Source organism: Bison bison, unplaced genomic scaffold, assembly GCF_000754665.1.
Source record: "Bison bison bison isolate TAMUID 2011002044 unplaced genomic scaffold, Bison_UMD1.0 scf7180017864178, whole genome shotgun sequence".
Taxonomy (NCBI): domain Eukaryota; kingdom Metazoa; phylum Chordata; class Mammalia; order Artiodactyla; family Bovidae; genus Bison; species Bison bison.
In genome coordinates, this window is record NW_011494750.1 from 2,847,509 (window position 1) to 2,847,837 (window position 329).

Below are 329 nucleotides of genomic sequence, written 5' to 3' on the forward strand. Positions count from 1 at the left end.
AGTAGGACATTTTCACCCCTGGATCCTGGTATGCACTATCTATTCACCCTTTAAAATGGCTCCAGTCGGTTCAGTCGCTCAGTTGTGTCTGACTCTTTGTGATCCCATGGACCATAGCACGCCCCGTTTCCTGTCCGTCACCAACTCCTGGAGCTTGCTCAAACTCATGTCCATTGAGTCGGTGATGCCATCCAACCATCTCATCCTCTGTCGTCCCCTTCTCCTCCCACCTTCAATATTTCCCAGCATCAGGGTCTTTTCAAATGAGTCAGTTCTTCCCATCAGGTGGCCAAAGTATTGGAGTTTCAGCTTCAGCGTCAGTCCTTCCA

At 49.8% G+C, this 329-nt stretch overlaps 1 protein-coding gene across 1 annotated transcript in view; it reads left to right on the forward strand.

Annotated features, from left to right (window-relative positions):
• The window catches only part of PTPRJ (protein tyrosine phosphatase, receptor type, J), a 59,468-nt gene that overhangs the window by 5,286 nt on the left and 53,853 nt on the right, over positions 1-329 (forward strand). The window contains exon 4 of the mRNA XM_010842427.1: positions 1-28. Within this exon, the coding sequence (XP_010840729.1) occupies positions 1-28 (28 nt within the window). The remainder of the gene's footprint in view (positions 29-329) is intronic.